At 33.8% G+C, this 18193-nt stretch overlaps 2 protein-coding genes and 1 pseudogene across 2 annotated transcripts; all 3 read left to right on the top strand.

Moving 5' to 3' along the window:
- Positions 1 to 9595: 9595 nt before the first annotated feature.
- Positions 9596 to 12440, top strand: LOC101217050 (anthocyanidin 3-O-glucosyltransferase 2). Its single transcript, XM_004146017.3, has 2 exons — positions 9596 to 9621; positions 10630 to 12440. Exons 1-2 carry the CDS (start codon positions 9596 to 9598, stop codon positions 12218 to 12220), a joined length of 1617 nt encoding a protein of 538 aa, XP_004146065.2. The 3' UTR covers positions 12221 to 12440.
- Positions 12441 to 12665: 225 nt separating this feature from the next.
- Positions 12666 to 14928, top strand: LOC101216817 (annotated as a pseudogene).
- A 1395-nt stretch (positions 14929 to 16323) lies between these two features.
- LOC101216580 (anthocyanidin 3-O-glucosyltransferase 2) lies at positions 16324 to 18050 on the top strand. The gene has a single exon (XM_004146015.3). The coding sequence runs from the start codon at positions 16413 to 16415 to the stop codon at positions 17880 to 17882; it is 1470 nt and encodes a 489-aa protein (XP_004146063.1). The 5' UTR covers positions 16324 to 16412; the 3' UTR covers positions 17883 to 18050.
- The last annotated feature ends 143 nt before the right edge of the window (positions 18051 to 18193 follow it).

Genomic DNA, 18193 nt, shown 5'->3' with positions numbered 1-18193 from the left:
AAAATTCTAAAGCAATGTGCTATAATTGCTATATCATATTCTCAAAATGCTATCCTATGCAGTTTGACGTTAATTTTCACACAAATAGAATGAAACTATATTTATTTACTCATGATTTTTTAAAATAATTTTTGAAAATACATTTTTGAACTTTATTTATAGAGAGAGTTTTTCCTCGAGACTTGTTATATGCATGTATAAATAGAATGAGCTAAACAATATAAAGAATTTGATAGTATGACTATGAAACAATCCATTCAATAAGCTTTATATTGATAAGTAAAACTTTTTTCATGTATCAATTACATATCGAATGTTTAAAATAACAAAAATAATTTTGGGATAAATTCAATGACTGCCCAAGAAAATAACATTTAAAATTTAAATTTTGAATAATACGCTCTAGAAGAAAAATATGTTTTTCACTTAAATCAAGATCATTTCAACACATTAAGATGACCAAACCAATAGATAAAAAGAAAATAATCGGCTAACAAAAAATAAATTTTCTTATTATTCAATTTCCATAAGGCCTAAACAACAATATTTTTTTTCCTTCTCGCTTATCCAATTTTTTTCTCTATTTATAATGTTAGACAAAAACAAGAGTGACTAAGAAACAACATAGGAATCTCTCTTCAAGTTTGCAAGCAGCACCAAAATGATGACATAAACTCAGAAGACAACCCCTCACCCTCAAATTGTGTGTAACCTCAGCAGCAACCATAAAACAGAGGGTTTTTGTAGCCTTGGCTCACAAATCTTCATTTGAACTTATTGGAAGACTAATTTCTTCACACACAACTTTTTGTTGTGACTTGAACATGAAAAAAAATAAAAAAAAAATTGAATATTTATACCTAAAAATTTGAAAACGGAAAGAATTTGAAAGGTTGAAATAATTACAAAATAGTTAATATGAAATAGGTGGAAGATAGAGAGATGTGAATGGTTTTAGAAAATTGTTAATGATATAATTAATTGGAAAGAAAAGGTTAAAATTATTAATATATATGTATTTATTAATAATTAATTTTAAATTAAAAATAAATAAAAAGCAAATTACAATAAAACAAACAAATCTACTAGCAAAATAAATTACAATAATACTTTTCCACTTTTGATGGTTATTGTTTGAGAATCTTTTGTTCAATTTCCATGTCAATTTGTATCTTTTTTTCATTCTTTTTATTTATGATATTTGTTTGATATCAAATTTAACTTTGCCTCAAGTTTTATTATCATGAAGGAATGGTTTGTTAAAAGAAGATGGTTTCTTTTAGTCCCAAATTCATCAACATTAAAGGTTCATATTTGTTAAAAAATTGATATGTTTTGTTCATGTGGTGGTTGTCTTGCTATTTCAGTTATTTTTTATATGCATTGTCAATATCAAGTGAGTTATTGATAAAGAGTAATTTCAAAACATTATCGATTAATTTAACTTCCAAAGTTTTCTTTTCTATTTAAGGTTCTACTTTTGCAACTCTAATTGTAGTTTATAATGCATGAAAATTCACTAATTGTAGTGTGAGATTGATTAAAAGTGTTTGAATTGAGTTTTGATATTATTTTGAAGATAAGAACGTGTCTGTTGGGCATTTTTGTAGTTCGATTAAGGTTTTCCAACTAAGCATTGCCTCTTAAACTTTGTTCTTATTGTTTAGGTGTTTTAGGAGCACAATGAGTAGAATTCTAGGTATATAATTAACACATAAAAAACTAACTTCTTGATAAACATTTTTTTGTGAAATTGAATCTTGTTGAATCGGGTGGGTTCAATGTTTGTTGGCCTCATTGTTTTTTGAACAACGGACAATCCAATTAGTTACTATCATGTCCATAACTAGTATGACCATGAACAGATCTATTAAGGGGCCAGGGGGAGCACGTGCCCCCCTTCTCACATTCCCGATTTTTGTATTTTAATATTAATTTTGAAGCGTTAAATTACAATATATCTTAAATAATGCTTTGTTTTTCTCATATTCTACCTTTGAGATAGTGCTTGTGCCCTCCTTCTTTAAAACTTGTCTTGGGTTCATATCTCATCTACTACAGTTACTTTTTTTTAATATTAATAGTGCCCCCTACATATGATTACTGATGACTGTGTTTAGGACTGAAATGAAAGTGAACATCGTGATTGATGGAAGTAAGATCTTAGGAGTTTTGTTCTTCAACCTCATGAATGTTATGTTTAATGGAATGAAAAAGTTGGACTTGTATCTTTAGGCTTCCAACGTTCTTCAAGCAATGATATTTCTTATTCTATACAACTTGGGCATTCAATGTACCGATTTTGCTTTTAAGAATTCCTCTTCCTTTCATAAAATCGAGTATATAGGTTCTTCTTAGTTATTACACAATTTGGTTTGCTCCTACTCCTAGTCGGTATATATTGTTGTCGGTAGGGTTTGACAAGTCTATAGTTTAAGGGCTATCAGAAAGGGTATATTTTTATGCCTTAAAAAAAGGAGGATTACAATGAAAGTTGTTTCCTATCGATTGTTTCATCTTAGAACGAAGAGGTTTAATACTGCCTGTGGCTATGCGTTATTGTCTTCCAAAAGCTATACAAAAGTTCAATGTGTCAAGTTTCATATCATGAAATGACTATTTATTGATAAATGTTATGTTAAACTATTTATTGATAAATGTTATGTTAAACTATTTATAAAAACTTGTTTTATAGAACTGTTGTTCATTAAGTCTATCAACTTGCCCTTTCAAAATGTGTTCCCTTTTTCCCAGGTACTGATTGTAAATTGCCAATTAGTTTTCAGTCATGAAAGCAAATGATTTATTAGAAGTATTATGTTTTATGAAAATTTATACTTCCATGTCTTATACATTTTACTTGGTATTTTTTAAAGTCATTTCCAAATGGGTTACACTACAATTTTGGGTTGTTTCTTAGTTTAAAGACTTTCGTTTGCAAATGTTTATGTTTTCAAGTTAAGGGTCAGCTGAAGTTGTTTCAAGGGAGAATGCATGCTTTGAGTCGACATCACACCACCTTTAAGATTCCAAGCGAGTGACCTAGAAGGGGGTGTGACACTAATCATCCACACAAAACCCTTGAATTAATGCTTTAATTAAAAAATTAGCTTGGTGAAACAAATATATGTATCCATATCTGAAACAAAAGTGGAGGGTTGAAAAAAGTGGTAAAATTATAATTTCCAAATAAACTTTATGTAGTCAATTATGAGTTTATAATGAAATTATTGAAATAGAAAATTAGGAGGTTGAACATCAACACTTGTGTACACAAAGACAGCTATGAGGACCAGCACATGTTGCAGACTTTCCTGGCAATAGATGATAATTAAGACTACACAAGAAATAGCATTGTGAATCGACGCAAGGTGTTGCATCAGACAACGGCAAAACAGTCGAGCATCCTTGGGCGCTTACCGTCACCATTTTCTCTCCTTCAATAATACAAATGAACACTTCAAAAACAAATTTTAAATATAAAAGAAAACGAGATATGTAAAATTCAATTGAAATAAAAAAATTAATTGTTAATATAAACAAAATCTCTTCTAAAACTGTAATGATGGGGAAGGAGGTGCCTACCATTGAAAATAAGAAATAGAACAACTACGACCGAAATAATGTTAGACTTCATTTTTTCTATTTTTCTTTCAAGATAAGTTCTTGCTAGCATATGAGTAATGCTTTCTTTTGATCATTACAATATATATGTATCACGATGTTGATAAGCATCTAAAAGCCTTTTTTATTTTTAAATTTTGGTAACTATTTTAATATACAATCTTTTTCCGATTTTATTTTTACTTTGTATGGTTCAAATTATTATAATTTATTTAGCATATATATACTTATTCATGTACATACATTATAATTTCTTTAGCATATATATACTTATTCATGTACATATGGCTATATCAAATGTTCCATATTTAATTTTATATGATTAATTTCTTTTTATAGCTTTATCTACTTAGCATATATAATAAGTAAATAAAAAGATATTTCTAATCTCATAAGAGAAAGGTCTTTGAATGGATTCATTGTTTGTCCCTTATAAGAATAGAATCCATTTAAAGACCTTTTTCTTATCGGATTAGAAATATCTTTTTATTTACTTATTATATGTGTTAAGTAAATAATACTATAAAAAGAAATTAATCATATAAAATTAAATATGAAACATTTGATATATCTGTATGTACATGAATAAGTATAAATATGCTAAAGAAATTATAATAATTAGTAAAATTAAAACAAGAAAAAGATTGTATATTAAATTAGCTACCAAAATGAAAAATGGTTTTTAGATGCCTATCATCGTCGTGATATATATATATATTGTAATGATCAAAAGAAAGCAATACTTATATGCTAGCAAAAATTTATCTCGAAAGAAAACCGAAAAAATGAAATCTAACATTATTTCGGTCATAGTTGTTCTATTCCTCATTTTCAATGGTAGGCAAGTCTTTTCCTATCATTAATGTTTTAGAAGAGAACTTGTTTATATTAACCATTAATTTTGTATTTCAATTGAATTTTACATATCTCGTTTTCTTTTATATTTAAAATTTGTTTTTGAAGTGTTCGTTTGTATTATTGAAGGAGAGAAAATGGTGACGGTAAGCGCCCAAGGATGCTCGACTGTTTTGCCGTTGTCTGATGCAACACCTTGCGTCGATTCACAATGTTATTTCTTGTGTAGTCTTAATTATCATCTATTGCCAGGAAAGTCTGCAACATGCGCTGGTCCTCATAGTTGTCTTTGTGTACACAAGTGTTGATGTTCAACCTCCTAATTTTCTATTTCAATAATTTTATTATAAACCCATGATTAACTACATAAAGTTTATTTGGAAATTATAATTTTACAACTTTTTCAATATATATTTAAGGGCAATTGCGAAAATGGCAAAATAAGTTATAATAATTAAGTTCATAGTACACACATTTTATTACTTACGAAAATGGCAAAAATGAAGTTCTGCACACATCAAGAGGTAAAATTTTCCAAATGCCCTTGTTACTAATATACGTTTGATACATCTTATACAAGTCTGATACACCTAATAAACGTCTGATACATCTAATATACCCATTGATATTACACTTGATACACTTGATGTGCATGATACTCTTTAATACACTCGATATCGAAATATACTAATATATGTTTGATACACCTGATACATTACATATACATTTAGTATTCTTCACTTATACAATTGATTGATTAAATGGACTTGATATGCTTGAAGTTCTACTTATACACTTGATATGCTATTGATATACACTTGTAAACTCTATTCATATACTTGATAATGATTCACTTTACTGATATGCTTTAATAATATATTGTTGATATACTTGATAATGATACACTGAGTTACATCGTTCATATACTTAATAATATTCTAATGAACTGCATAAAATTTGAAAAAATGAAAATCACGTAGTAAGTATATTAACCAACTAATACATATAATACAAGTATATCACAACTGCACAGCCTTCTTCGATTCATAATGTGTTACTGAAGATTCTACCAGTGATTTCATGTTGCAACTGTGATAAGAAATATAATGAAGAACTATGATCATAATTTATGGTTTTATCATATTTTGGCAAAGTATAAATGATTAGAAATATTTTCATTTTTAATTTTTTTGTTGCAATTTTAATATATTTTGTTATAGCTAGAAAATTCATTATATATTTGAAAATTAATTCAAAAGCATACAATATTAATAATAAATGTGAAAAAAATTTAAAAATTTTGCTACGTGCACTATGTACTTCTGTCAACAAATTTAGTGTGGGAGAAATTTTCTTTTCAACACAAAAATCTTTTCGTTGGCAGAAACAATTTCTGTCTACGAGACAAATGTGGACACGAAGTTTATTTTTGGTGACGTAATGATGATCATTGGCAAAAAGACCTTTCTTCCAACCTCTTTTTCGTGGCCAAAAAGTATATTTTTGTCGACGTAATGATGATCGTGGACAAAAATACATTTCTGCCAACGTTCTTTTCGTGGCAAAAAAGTATATTTTGGTCGGCAAAAATATCTTTCTGTTGATGTCTTTTTCGTGGCTAGAAATATCTTTTCTGCTCACAATTTTAATTTGCATGGGCATTTCTGTCGACGCAATGTCAAAACGTGGATAAAGAAAAAGATGACTGTGTTTCGGCCACCCAAAAAAAAAACGTCGACAGAAGCTTGACTCACATTTTTCATAAGAACTGCCCACATTTTTATACGTCGTCAAAGACCAAAATTCTTATAGTGATAGTTGATCGACATTCAACAAACTCAGGGAAGCCAGAGTTATCTTCAATAAGATTCAATCATATATGCATAGAGTCTGTTTTATTTAAGTGTTTGTTATAACTTTAATACAATAGCTTTTTTAGAAGAGCTTACCAGTAAGATGAGACAAAATATTTACTTTGTTGAATCTTATCTGAGCAGAAAACTCCTCAAACGTAGGTGTTATTCACGAAACTGGATTAACAAATTTCTCTCGTTCTGTTATGATAGTTATTTCTGCAGTTAATAACTTTGCATATAGCTAGATGATATATTATTGAGATCATCACGTTTATTTCAATTGGTATCAGAGCGTGGTTCTTGATCGAGGGAGATGCTTCAAGAAGGTGGATCAAAAACTCAGACCACCAAATATTTAATCTGTTTCCACCATGAAGAAAGTGTCCGATAGTGGAAGTATGTTGTCTAGAAAAGAATAGCAGATGAAGTTAACATCTATGATAAACATCACTTCTGCATTAGTGTTATGAATTTCTTAAAGCTGGCCTCTCCAAAACGATTGCTAATGTGGGTCCTTTCTATCCAAGATTAATTAGAGAACTCATTGTGAACCTTCGTTCTTACTTTAATGATCCTAGTAGCTCAAATTTTCAGCTTGTGCATATACGAGGGTCTCAATTCAGAATTTCTTCAGCTATTATTAATAGTTTACTTGGGAATAATGTTTCTTCTAACTGTGCCCCATCTCTGCCTTCAAATGATGAATTAACTTCGATTTTATCAGGTAGTACTTTATCAGTCTGGTCTGTTAATCGTATTCCAGTTGTCTCTTTGAGTATAAAATATGTTATATTACATAAGATAGGCATTGTCAACTGGTTCCCATCATCTCATGTTTCAAGTGTTTCAGCTACCTTGGGTATGCTTTTGTATCAAATTGGTATGGGTTTCTTAGTCGATGTTGGTTTGTTCATCTATACTCAGCTGTTAAGACATGTAGGGACGTATGGTGTGAAGATCTCGATTGCTTTGCATAGATTCTTCTGCAGCTTATTGCTTCATATTTGAATCCTGGAATTCTTTCTGGGCAAGATGCCCCAGGGCTTGATCCCAAAGATATTATCACTCAGTTATAGACTATTTCAGGGATCACATGTCCCTGATATAGAGCATTCTATGCGGCCTGCCAAGACTCCTAGAACTTTTGACTTCGAAGGTGTGGATGTAACTGCGGAAGATATTCATACTCCTCATGATTTGGCATCGCGGATTATTAATACTCTCACTGCTGAATCTTGAGCTCTTAGCACATCCATCAATTTATTTTCTGATCGAAGACTGGAAGTTGATAGGCTTGTTCGTCATTTGAAGTCCCTATTGCCACCATCCAGCTCTGCGAACCAATCTTAAATGGTAATTTTTTTTATGTTCACAGGGGGAGTTGGTAGTTAGCTTTGATAAGATGTTGTTGATAGATTATTATATGGAGGTGTTGGTGGAATATTTATATGGAGATGCTTTGTTGATAGATTATTATATGGTTCGGTTATGATAGTTATTTCTGCAGTTAAATACCTTTACATATAGCTAGAGAATATTATTGATCATCACGTTTATTTCAGTCTTCAACCTACCGGCCTTTGATGCCAAAGCTAATCAATATATTCCGTCCCTCTGCTCAGCCTCATCAACTCTTGCTCTAATTCCATCGTTGTGTTATGTTAAAGTTTTTCCTTTGATTTCCATGAGAAAAAGTTCTTATACAGTGTTAAAAAAGGATACCTTTCTTAAACAGTATCATTCCATATGCAATTCAAACTATTCATTTTTTCCATAAACATTGCTCCAGTACTTGGTTTCATTTAAAAAATCTCTTTCCTTTCTACAACAATACACAACCAAATCCCATCAATAATTACTTCTACACAGTGCAAACAAAACATCTCCCATTTCTTTTAATCTTCTCTGCAAGCTTGCTCAAAATGAAGAAATTTGAGTTGGTTTTCATACCAATGCCAGGATCCGGTCACATCATTTCCATGGTCGAGATGGCAAATATTCTCCTCGCTCGAGATCATCGTCTCGCTGTCACAATGATTGCCATTAAGCTATACCCTTGGATCTCAAAGCTAATGAATATATCCAATCACTTTCTGCACAGCCTCGTAATACCAGCAACAGAAACAATACATCCATATACGATTTATTGTTCTTCCTGCATTACCTGCTATACCAAACAATGGGAACCGTTTCTTCCTGGAAATAGTTCTTGAAAGCTACAAACCCCATGTCAAACAGGCTCTTATCTCCTTTCTTACTACCTCCACTAACCATCTTGTTGGATTTGTGTTGGACATGTTCTGCTCTACCATGGTTGATATAGCTAATGAATTTGAGGTTCCTTCTTATGCGTATTGCACTTCTGGTGCTGGTTTTTTTTTTTTTTTTTTAGTTTATATCTTGAACAACTTTACGCACAGAATAATAGTAGTAATGAAGTAATTCAACAACTGAAGGATTCAAATGTTGATTTGAGTGTATCAAGTTTAGTGAATCAAGTTCCAAGTAAAGTCATTCCTAGTATCATCTTTATTAACAATAATGCTGTTTGGTGCCATGAACATGTTAAAATAACTAAATCTGATGTAAAATGTATTCTTTATCAATACATTTGAGGAGTTGGAATCACATGTGATATGTTCTTTGTCAACGAATTCCTCTTTGCAGCCCCACCTTTTTATCCTGTTGGACTTGTTTTGCACTTGAACAAGAACACTGAGACTATGGATTCCAACTCCTCAAATGTGTATATATATATATGTTAAGAACATAATCGTCAATATTGATTTTTATTGATATCTTTGTAAAATTGAAACACTAATATCAATATTTTGATCCTCGATCATAGGTGGGAGGTGGGTTTGTGTTGCATTGTGGTTTTGGAATTCGACGTTGGAAAGTTTGTGGCATAGTGTGCCGATGGCAACATGGTCACTATAGACTATCAAAATGCATATAAAGAAATAGACAGAAGCCAAGAATATTGAGTATATTGAGTGCAGAAGAGATAGAGAAAGGGACTAGAAAGTTGACGGACAACAACAATAATGAGATAAGGAAGAAAGTGAAAATAAAAAGTGAAGAATGCAGAAAAAGTGTAATAGAAGGTGGATCCTCCTTCATTTCATTAGGAAAATTTATTGATGATGTTTTGATTAACTCTCCCAGAGAAGGAAACTAAGGGTGTAGTAGACGGTGACAAATCAAAAGGTTATAACTTGGGTGTGGCTAGAAACCAGATTTACCACTGGGCCTAGCTAATGGTAAAGAGCATAAAGTTGAAGAGGTGAACTCCTCAAACATATAGTATGTGCACCGATGTCAGTAGAGTAGTAGTTTTATTTTATTAGACAGATTTTTGGATAAAATCCAACGCTCGACCCAATTCTCCAATCATTAATGACAAAGTCACTTACTATTTTTTCTTTCTTTTTTCCCTTGAATACTGTTTACCTTTTTCTATTTGGTTATTGGAGTGAGATTCACAAATATCAGTACAATATATTCAAGATGGATTTAAGTATTATAAGCTACATCTTCTGATTGTGATAATGAAAATGGTACGATTCACCTTATCGGTTGGGTTTTATAGAACTAAATCAGTCAACAAAATGATCATCTTCTAATCTATCATCAGTTCCCTACTTCAATTTTTTTTTCAAAGAATATTTAGGATTGAGTATTATTTTGCTTTGTGAGATTCATTGTTCACTTTATTTCTTTTATTCCTTAACATCTCACTCAAAACAGATGAGTCTAACTTCTTTCATATTTAAATACTTAATTAGGGAACATTTAAAGCACTAAAGCACGGAGTGAGTTACTATAATTTATGACTTGTAATAATATGTGGATATTATTGTCTATGTTTAGAGGGTAGAGTATTATATATAATCTGGGTTGAAACCCATTATTTCATTTGTTATATTGACTTATTCAAGTATTGACGGTGGATTATAGCATGTTTAAGAAAATATCTACTTAGAATACTAGTTGGTAATAATCTTTAAGGGTGCGTTTAGGGAAGAGAATAAGTTATGGGAGAAAGGATTATGATAATCCTAAGATTATAATAATCTTAGTGTCATGATAATATGTGTTTGGGATTAGAGTTATTATTGGTAATATTATGATAATATGTTTTGGAGAAAGGAATATGATTGGTAGTGTTATAATAATATGTGTTTGGTAATAATTTTGAAAGTCTCCACTCACAAAATGAGCAAACAATGTGTGATTAAAAGAGTGTAATTTATCCTATCACATTCATCATATAACATATTGTTCATTCAAGAGCCACACATTTTTGGTCCCAATCTTATCTTTCATATTACAAAGCTAACAACTTTTCTTCCCCATCTACCAATTGCTTAACAATTCTCTGTGTATCTGTAAGCAATTCATTACAAATCAAAATGTTTGAGCTCATTTTCATACCTGCCCCCGGAATTGGTCACCTTGCATCCACCGTTGAAATGGCCAATGTTCTTGTCACTCGAGATCATCGTCTCTCTGTCACATTGCTTGCCATGAAGCTTCCCTATGATGTCAAAGTTGCTGAATGTATTGAGTCACTTTCTACATCTTTCGCAGGAAAAAATATACAATTCAACGTCCTTCCAGAACCGCCCCTTCCGGAAGAAAGTAAAAAAGACTTCATTGTGTTGGTTGAAAGCTACAAGCCTTATGTTAGAGAGGTTGTATCCAACCTTACTGCCTCGGCAGCGACAAGTATCGACTCGCCTCGGCTGGTCGGGTTAGTCATCGACATGTTTTGTACAACCATGATCGATGTGGGTAATGAATTTGGGGTTCCTTGTTATGTGTTTTATACTTGCAGTGCTAGTTTTCTTGCTTTTAGTCTTTATCTTCAAGAGCTTTATGAAGAGAATGGTAGCAATGAAGTGGTGGAACAGTTGCTGAACTCAGATAATGTTGAGTTAACTTTGCCAAATTTTGTTAATCCTATTCCTAGTAAACTCATTCCTACCCTCTTTTCTAACAAGGACAAAGCTGTTTGGTTTCATAACCATATTAAAAGGTTTAGATTGGAAATCAAAGGGATTCTTATCAATACATTTGAGGAGATGGAATCACATGTGGCGAAGTCCTACTCTCAAGTCCTCCCACCTTTATATTTTGTTGGACCTGTTTTGCACTTGAAAAATGCAGGAGTGGCAGGATCAAGTGAGGCTCAAAACAATGCAGATATAATAATGAAGTGGCTTGATGATCAACCTCCATCATCAGTGGTCCTTGTGTGCTTTGGGACTATGGTAAGCTTTGATGAGGCTCAAGTGGCAGAGATTGCGAATGCATTGGAGGAAAGTGGGGTTCGTTTCATATGGTCCCTTCGACAACCTCCACCGAAGGGTAAGTTCGAAGCGCCGAAAAACTACAATGACATCAGAAACTTCCTACCAGAGGGATTTCTCGATCGAACAATGAGTATTGGGAGAGTCATTGGATGGACATCACAAGTGGAGATATTGGCCCACCCAGCCATTGGCGGATTCATATCACATTGTGGTTGGAACTCGGTACTAGAAAGTGTGTGGCATGGCGTGCTTATTGCGACATGGCCGATGCATGCCGAGCAACAATTCAATGCCTTTGAAATGGTAGTAGAATTGGGATTAGCAGTGGAGGTCACGTTAGACTATCGAATAACTTTTGGTGAAGACAAGCCAAGATTAGTGAGTGCTGAAGAGATAAAGAGTGGGATCAAGAAATTAATGGGAGAAGAAAGTAATGAGGTAAGGAAAAAAGTGAAAGCAAAAAGTGAAGAAAGTAGGAAAAGTGTAATGGAAGGTGGTTCCTCCTTTGTCTCGTTGGGAAAATTTATAGATGATGTTTTGGCCAATTCGGCAGGAGGAGGAAACTAAATGACGTAGTTTCATTCATGAGCCTAAAAGCACGTAGACCATTTCATTTTGTTGCCAAAGCAACCACTTCTAAATGTGATGAGAGTGGCATCTTGGATGGTTTTGGTTTGTGATGTTTGTCTTCGTCTTAGAGCTAAACTCAGTTTGTTTCTGGTCAAAACCCTCTTGTTTTGAAGATAGTTAATAATGCACATAATGGTCGTTGCCTCACTTTTTGAAACTCGAGAATTTGCCATGCCCCTTTCCTTACATCATCATCAACCAAGTTTACAAATTTACCATTAATTTTATCTTTTCTTCTTCCTTTTCCCAATTTCTCCATTTTTTTTCCAGTGGCAGTAGTGTCGTCACTGGCTATTAGAATGTTGCAGTGGGGTGAATGGAGTGGAATCACTACATTGGATGTGGTTACCAGAAAGCGAGAGCGAAAAATGGAGAAAGGGCGATCGTTGAACATTGCAGAGGCGAGAGGAGATTAAATAATAGCATGATCAACAACTATAAAAGAGGCTGAACTACTTCCTAAAAATACTTCATAAACTTCCTGTCTTCCAAAACTTAAATAAGTATCTAATAAATTTGGTGTCCAAGTCTCTAAACTTGCTTTTAAAAGGATATAGTAGGTATCTAAACTATCGATTATGTCTATCTTAGCTTTCAAACCTTGTAACTAAGAGGTACTTAACCTATTTGATGCTTCTGTTTAAATTTTTACAAACGTATTGACCCAAAAGTGAAAGTTAATGGTTATATACTATATCTAACCTTGAATTTTATGTCTAATGCATTCATCTTCAAATGACATGCACCTCCTCCTCGAAGGTTTTATCCGCATACCTCCTCTCATTGTAATTCTTTTTTTTTAATACTAAACCTTATCGTAATGTATGTGGTTTCCTTTTCTTGTAGCCATTCATTTTGTGGATCTTCATACTAAGCTTTCTTTATATAAAGAACGGAGTCTCTTCTTCTTCTTCAATCATCAAAAACTCCCATTTTCACCTTTAGAGTTCTAATCTTTGTACCAATACTAAATGAAGAAGTTTGAGCTGGGTTTTCATACCAGCACCTGGAATAGGTCATCTTGCATCTACTGCTGAGATGGCCAATATTCTTGTCACTCGAGATCACCGTCTCACTGTCACACTGCTCGTCATGCAACTGTCTACGACAACAAATCGATGGATCATATCCAACAACTTTCTGCATCTTTTGTTGGAAAATCCATACACTTGATCCTTCTTCCTGAACTGCCCCTTCCACAAGAATGTCAAAATGGTATGCCACAGCTCCTTATAGAAATCTATAAGCCCCACGTTAGAGAAGCTATGGCCAATCAAGTCAACTCTCAAACTAGTCCTGACTTTCCCCAACTAGTTGGATTTGTCCTTGACATGTTCTGTATGACAATGGTAGACGTTGCTAAAGAATTTAAGGTGCCTTGTTATTTGTTTTACACTTCTAGTGCTGCCTTTCTTGCTCTCAATTTTCACCTTCAAGAGCTTTATGATCAGAATAATAGCAACCGGGTAGTCGAACAGTTAAAGAACTCAGAATCTGAATCACTTACTATACCAAGTTTTGTCAATCCGATTCCGGGTAAAGTCATTCCTAGTATATTTGTTTATAACGACATGGCTGTTTGGTTGTATGAAAATACTAGGAAATTTAGATCAGAAATCAAAGGTATTTTGATCAATACTTGTGCAGAGATAGAATCTCATGTGGTTAATATGATGTCAAGTGGCCCATCCTCACAAGTTCCTTCCTTGTATTGTGTTGGACCTATTTTGAACTTAGAAAACACTGTCAACCGAGTAAATATACTTAAATGGCTCGATGATCAGCCTCAAGCATCAGTGATCTTCTTGTGCTTTGGGAGTATGGGAAGCTTCGATGAGGAGCAAGTGAAGGAGATTGCACAAGGGCTAGAGCGAAGTGGGGTTCACTTCTTATGGTCACTTCGGCAACCCCCACCCAAGGGAAAATGGGTAGCACCAAGTGATTATGCTGATATCAAAGACGTCTTGCCAGAGAGATTTCTTGACCCAACAGCGAATGTTGGAAAGATAATTGGTTGGGCACCACAAGTTGAGATATTAGCCCACCCAAGCATTGGAGGGTTCGTTTCGCATTGTGGTTGGAACTCTACGTTGGAGAGCTTATGGTATGGCGTGCCAATGGTGGCATGGCCAATGTATGCCGAGCAACAACTAAACGCCTTTCAAATGGTGGTAGAGTTGGGATTAGCAGTGGAGATAACATTAGATTATCAAAAGGATTATCGCTTAGAAAGGTCAAAACTAGTAACTGCAGAAGAGATAGAGAGCGGAATAAGAAAAGTGATGGACGACGGGGATGAGATTCGAAAGCAAGTCAAAGCCGAAAGCGAAGAAGTTCGGAAAGCTGTAATGGAGGGTGGATCATCCTACATCTCATTGGTTCATTTCATAAATGATGTTTTAGTCAACTCATCCAATGGAAAAGAGTAAAGCGAGAAGTCTCAAAAGCGAATTTACCATAGGCTCAAGGGCCGAGCTCTCTCTAACTCCAATATGTTTTTATATTAGTATAAATAACTTCATTTTAGTTAGTTATCTACCTCCCAGAGTGGTTGGACTTGTTGTATATATGTTCTGCACCGCACCATGATAGATATGTGGCTAAAGAATTTGAGGTTCCTTATGATGTGTTTTACACTTCTATTATTATTGGCTCTCTTGCTTATGCTTTTGAGCTTTACAATTAGTATTATAGTAAGGAGTTGGTGGAACAGTTGCAGAACTCAGAAACTGAGTTATTTATGTCTGGTTTTGTCAATCCGATTACCTAGCACAAAATCGTCCCACTCTTTGTTTGATTATAAGACTGCTATTTGGCTTTATGATAATCTCAAAAGATTTAGATAAGAAATCAAAGGTATTTGGATCAATATATGGAAGAGATAGATAAGAAAGTACAAGTCAAAACTGAAGTGAAGTAGGAAAAGTGTAATGGAGGGTGAATCTTCCTTCATCTCATTGGACCATTTTATAGTTTCATATGCTTAGTGCATGAAAAATTTTCATTTCTCTGTCTTAAATCACCACCAATCTAACCTATAAACTTAATTGAGTGAGTAAAGACAAGTTTAATATTATATCTAACATTCCTACTCACTTGTCAACAAAAGAACATTGCATTTAATATAATATCTAGCACTCTCCTTTACTTGTAGACTTTGAAATATAAAGAATGATTCTACAAGTAAAAATCAATATTAAGTTGGGGAAGAAATAATGTTGTGAGGCTTGAACAAAGAACCTCCCTAGACCACTTGATTTGATACCATCTTAAATCACCAACTGAACCTAAAAACTTAAGTTAACGAGGCTGAAGCAACCTGCTTTAATATAATATCTAAACATGTTGTCGAATCTAGTTGAATTAAAAGCCTAAGTTGATGACAGCCCTATGTGTTGTCAAGTTTGTTGAAAGGATTTTTGTGAGGAAAGGTCAAGAATAATAAATGATAAGAGGTAATAGAGAGTGGTTTATGACTTGAATTTATTGTATATAGTTGAATGTTTTTAGATCCCAAGCAAAGGTTTATTTCGGCCTAAAATTTAACAAGGTCTCATGATCTTTTCCTTATCCGGTTAATAGAGGACTTTGATCACACTTCAAACAGTAAATTTTTGACGAAGAAAACAAAAGATTATTCATAGTCAAACTAAGATAAATCAAAGACATAACACTTAAACAAACAAACAAAAACAAGAAAAAGATTCCCACTTGGGGAATGAATAATATTAGTAAATGAGACATCCCACGTTTTCAAATCAAATATTATTCTTTATCAAAGATTCAACATTCATTGTTTATTAGTTTCAAAGGGGAAAAAACCTGCCTTTTTTTCTTAGCTTGTCTGCTTCTTTTTCTCAGTGCAAAACTACAACAAAACTGCAAGTTGATTTATTATCTTTCTTTGAACAGCAAAGCCATGACGTATTTAGACTTTAATATGTGTCTTATATATGGTTTGCCAATTCTACTTGTAGTCTTCATTTGTCCATTTCCTTTACAAAGATTCATTTTGTCTTCTTCTCCAAGCAAGAAAAATTGTTATATATGTGGTTAACCAACTCCAATCCAAAAGATAAGACAGGCTTGAAGATCCAAAAGATAAGACGCTAATTATCTTTTGAATCAAATGAACAAGTTTGAGTTAGTTTTCATACCTGGGCCGGGGATCGGCCATCTTGCATCCACGGTCGAGCTGGCAAATGTTCTTGTTAGCCGAGATGACCGTCTCTCTGTGACTGTGCTCGCCATCAAGCTTCCCAATGACATCAAAACGACGACGGAACGTATTCAGTCACTTTCAGCGTCTTTCGAGGGTAAATCTATACGCTTTATTGTTCTTCCTGAACTTCCCTTCCCAAACCAAAGTAGTGAACCTCCCCCCCTTATGCTGCAAGCATTCCTTGAAAGCCACAAGCCCCATGTGAGGGAAATTGTGACCAACTTAATTCATGACTCGAACCGTCTTGTCGGATTTGTCATTGATATGTTTTGCACCAGTATGATAAATGTGGCTAATGAATTTAAGGTTCCTTGTTATTTGTTTTACACATCCAATGCTGGCTTTCTTGATTTTAGCTTTCATCTCCAAGAGCTTTACAATCAAAACAATAGCACAGCAGAACAGTTGCAAAATTCAAATGTTGAGTTAGCTCTGCCAAGTTTTATCAATCCAATTCCTAATAAAGCCATCCCCCCCTTCTTATTTGATAAAGACATGGCTGCTTGGTTTCATGATAATACTAAAAGATTTAGATCAGAAGTCAAAGGTATTTTGATCAATACATTTGTAGAGATGGAACCACAAATAGTCAAATGGATGTCAAATGGCTCTTCGAAAATCCCAAAGGTGTATACTGTTGGACCCATTTTGCAGTTGAAGAGTATTGGTGTTACACAAAGCAACAATGCTCTAAATGGTGCAGATATACTAAAGTGGCTAGATGATCAACCTCCAGCATCAGTGGTTTTCCTATGCTTTGGTAGCAAAGGAAGCTTTGACGAGGATCAAGTGCTAGAGATTGCTCGAGCACTGGAGCGAAGTGAGGTTCGCTTCTTATGGTCCCTTCGACAGCCCCCACCAAAGGGTAAGTTTGAAGAGCCAAGCAACTATGCTAACATCAACGACGTCCTACCTGAGGGATTTCTCAACCGAACAGCCGATATTGGAAGGGTCATCGGGTGGGCACCACAAATAGAAATATTGTCCCATCCTGCCACTGGAGGATTCATATCACATTGTGGTTGGAATTCAACGTTGGAGAGTGTATGGCATGGTGTACCAATGGCAACATGGCCATTGTATGCCGAACAACAATTTAACGCATTTGAAATGGTGGTGGAATTAGGATTGGCAGTGGAGCTCACATTAGACTACGTGAAGGATTTTCATATAGGAAGGTCGAGAATAGTGAGTGCAGAAGAGATAGAAAGCGGGATCAGAAAATTGATGGGCGATTCTGGTAATGAGATCAGGAAGAAAATCAAAGTAAAAGGTGAAGAAAGTCGAAAAAGTATGATGGAAGGTGGATCCTCCTTCAATTCATTACGTCATTTCATTGATGATGCTTTGACTAACTTACAAGAGGGCAACTACTAATGCCATTTTGGTTTCATATAATTCATGAAAAAATGTCTGTAACAGTGAAGGAGAGATTTTTGAAATAAACAGAATATTTAGTGGTAAAGCTTTTCTTTTTGTTGGAATAAACCCCAAGTTCTGTATTTCTCAAATTCTCAGTCTTATCTCTCTCTGCTTACTTCTCTACCTATTTTCTCATTTCTCTGTTTCTTTCTTTATAACCCAATCCAATTTGAGTAAATTTGCGTTGAGTCCAAGCCTCCAAACCTCCAAACCTCCACTATATTTCTCTTTTATATCCTACCATATTTGTATAACTTTTTTAACTA

The sequence above is a fragment of the Cucumis sativus genome, chromosome 4 (genome assembly GCF_000004075.3).
Source record: "Cucumis sativus cultivar 9930 chromosome 4, Cucumber_9930_V3, whole genome shotgun sequence".
NCBI classification, from domain to species: Eukaryota; Viridiplantae; Streptophyta; class Magnoliopsida; order Cucurbitales; family Cucurbitaceae; genus Cucumis; species Cucumis sativus.
Note: the sequence above shows the minus strand (reverse complement) of the source record. Positions and strands in the feature narration are given on the sequence as shown.